The following is a 2,711-nucleotide window of genomic DNA, read 5'->3' on the forward strand; positions in this document are numbered from 1 at the left end:
AATGTTATTTAAATCCTAGTCTTGTAAACGAACGCAATCATGAACGAAGTTGGTTTTTTTGAAAAAAATGATGAACGGTATTCCTTTTATTTTTAACGAGCTTTGAACATGAAGGCGTTCCTTTTTTTGACGAGCGCGTTTGAATTTAACGTTCATTCAATGAAAACACATATCATTTTTATTTATTTGAAAAATTTAATATTAATCTGAATTTTTTAAGAAAGTCTCATATTTTTTAGCTACATATATTTTAAATAATTAAAATAAGGCCCGGCCTTAAACTCAAGCCAGCAGGTCTCTGATATATCCGAGATCTGCAGGCCCAGCCCGTATTTCAATTACTTAAATAACCCTAGTCGTATATTTTAAATTTTCATTAGCTATAAAAATAAATAATATATTTTTTAAAAATCAGAGCTGGGCCAAAAAATTTTTAAAAAAAAATCCAGCATAAACCATACAAATAGCCACAAGTCTGTGATATATGTATGCATATTGACCCATGTCTATTAATTTATTGAAAATGAGATTTGGGATTGCTATAATATCATTCTTATATTTGTCCATCCATCATAAATAAGGGGCATTTTTATCTTATAATTACTATATTGTTAATCCTTTCATATTCATTGTTTATCAAATTTATACTGATTAAATATCTTGAGAGCATTTTAAATGCTGTTTTTAAAGATTGAAATAATTTCTTCCAAATACACTGAATTATGGAAAATGGACAATATAACATAAAATGGCTGTTCAAAATTACCAGCATTAAATCATTTTCAGAAATTTAAATTATTAGTTAAATATCATAAGAGAAAGTTGGCCTATCATATCCTATATCTCTTTAACCTTTAATCCTCATTATTTCAGTTATTAAAAATTTGAAATATATTTCAGTCAAATGAACATTACTAGAGTTGAGCTTTTATTATATTATCAAATAGACATACATACAAAAACAAATCATAATTGATATATAAAACAAGAGGAAAAAATATTTTTCAAAAATCCTTATTATTTGATCAAAAGAACAAAATAAAAATTGGGGAAACTATAGGAGAAATTTCCTTTATGTGACTCCCTACTTCTACATGATATCTTGAGTAGCTAGCTGGTAATCAAATTGCAATATACAAAAATATCTAAAAATAATTAAAGCAAAACTGATTTTAAATTATCTGTATAAGAATTAAAATTAGAGGACTGCAATGAAGGTTTTTAGCTCACCCATACTTAGGGTGGCATGTTGGGTCTTCTAAAATATTTCCAAAATTAGGTAGAAATAATTTCAAGTAATGGGTGGGCATGAGCAAGTGAATTTTTAATATTTTCCAGGCGAAATGAGCAAATAAAAATATTTTTTTTTATTTCATAATATTGTATATTATATTTTTATTTAAAAATACATAAAAATAAATAAAGTGACATCCCAGCCATTAGATTATTTTTACATTTGGTGGTCAGGTTAAACATTATTTATAAAGGTAGATATTTTTTAAAAAAATTATAAATAGGTAGGCAGGAGGGTTAAAAAATTGAGTTGGCAGGTTTCATGGCTAAAACCCACCCATTACAGACCTATAATTAAAATATCAAAAGGCTCTAACCTCACAGATAATTTTAGAGTTAGGTTAAGGTGAAACAGTTAATAGCTTGGGTTTTTGATTTGAATTATTGGCTTCTTCCCTAACTTATTTAAAAATTTGGGATGTAGGCAACAGAAAGCCCAGATCAAAAATAATTGCCATTACAGGTTCAGGTCAAAATTCAATGAAATAGATAGTCACATTTTATGTAATTCTTGTTAAAATAATGAATATGTAATTTATTATAAAAAGATGGTAAAGTGAACAGAAAAGTTAAATAAATAGCCACCCATGCTATAAGGTAATATTGTTTTTAAATATATAATCATTTGATTATGTTACAAGGCAACTAAACAATTAACATGCCTAAAATTTTGACTTATAACAAATCAAAAGTTTTAACATGCTTAATATAATGTCTCATAAACAAATCAATATTTACAAAAGAATTTAAGCAATTACATTGATGCTTAATCAAAGAAGTTCAAACTTTTAAAATATACTTATAAATTTATTTGATTTATCTTTATAAAATAATCATTTTGTTTTTTTAGATTTCAATTTGGTTGCCTTTGCTTTTGCCTGTTTTTCTTGCTTTTCCACAATTTGTCGAGCTTTCATGACTTTGACAACAATCTTTTGCTCCTCAATCAAAAATGCTCTAATAATTCTAAAAAAAAAATTGTTTGTTAATAAATTTTTCTATATTACCTTAATCTAACACATTTTGGACAAAGAGAGCCTCCATATGCACGAGTAACAGTCTTATGCCTTTTAGATAAAGATTTCAATTCTTTAGGCCTAGCAGCAGATATCTAACAAAATAATAAACTAATGTAAACTTGTATGAAATTTTACTCCTTTCAGTTTAAGCTTGCAATCTCCACATTTAGGTAAAGATCCTGGCTTTTTTTGATAATGGAAGCGTAATTTACCACCAGGAGTCTTGACTCTATATGCATAATGATAAAAAATCACATAATATATATATACATCTTCTTTCGGTTAGATTTTGTGTTATAAGGATGTTTCCGTGGTAATGTTAATCGTTGAACCATTTTACAGGAAAAACAAGCTTATGATAAAAATTAAATATGAATCCACTAAAAAAATAAAGATTAA

The 2,711-nt window shown here is 26.6% G+C and overlaps 1 protein-coding gene across 1 annotated transcript; it reads right to left on the reverse strand.

Moving 5' to 3' along the window:
* Window positions 1-1,854: 1,854 nt before the first annotated feature.
* On the reverse strand, window positions 1,855-2,711 carry LOC135926212 (uncharacterized). The gene is made up of 4 exons (XM_065461981.1): window positions 2,583-2,711; window positions 2,448-2,541; window positions 2,301-2,404; window positions 1,855-2,259 (listed from the first exon to the last, which is right to left on the reverse strand). The coding sequence occupies exons 1-4, from the start codon at window positions 2,645-2,647 to the stop codon at window positions 2,127-2,129; spliced, it is 396 nt and encodes a 131-aa protein (XP_065318053.1). The 5' UTR covers window positions 2,648-2,711; the 3' UTR covers window positions 1,855-2,126.

This window comes from Gordionus sp. m RMFG-2023, chromosome 3, assembly GCF_954871325.1.
Source record: "Gordionus sp. m RMFG-2023 chromosome 3, tfGorSpeb1-WG-v2, whole genome shotgun sequence".
NCBI lineage: Eukaryota > Metazoa > Nematomorpha > Gordioida > Chordodea > Parachordodidae > Gordionus > Gordionus sp. m RMFG-2023.

Coding starts and splice junctions, on each gene's coding strand:
- LOC135926212 (XM_065461981.1), bottom strand. CDS start 2,647: ATGGTTCAACGATTAACATTACCACGGAAACATCCTTATAACACAAAA. Junction 2,542..2,582: donor AAATCTAACCGAAAGAAGAT/GTATATATATAT, acceptor TTATGCATATAG/AGTCAAGACTCCTGGTGGTA. Junction 2,405..2,447: donor GCAAGCTTAAACTGAAAGGA/GTAAAATTTCAT, acceptor TTATTTTGTTAG/ATATCTGCTGCTAGGCCTAA.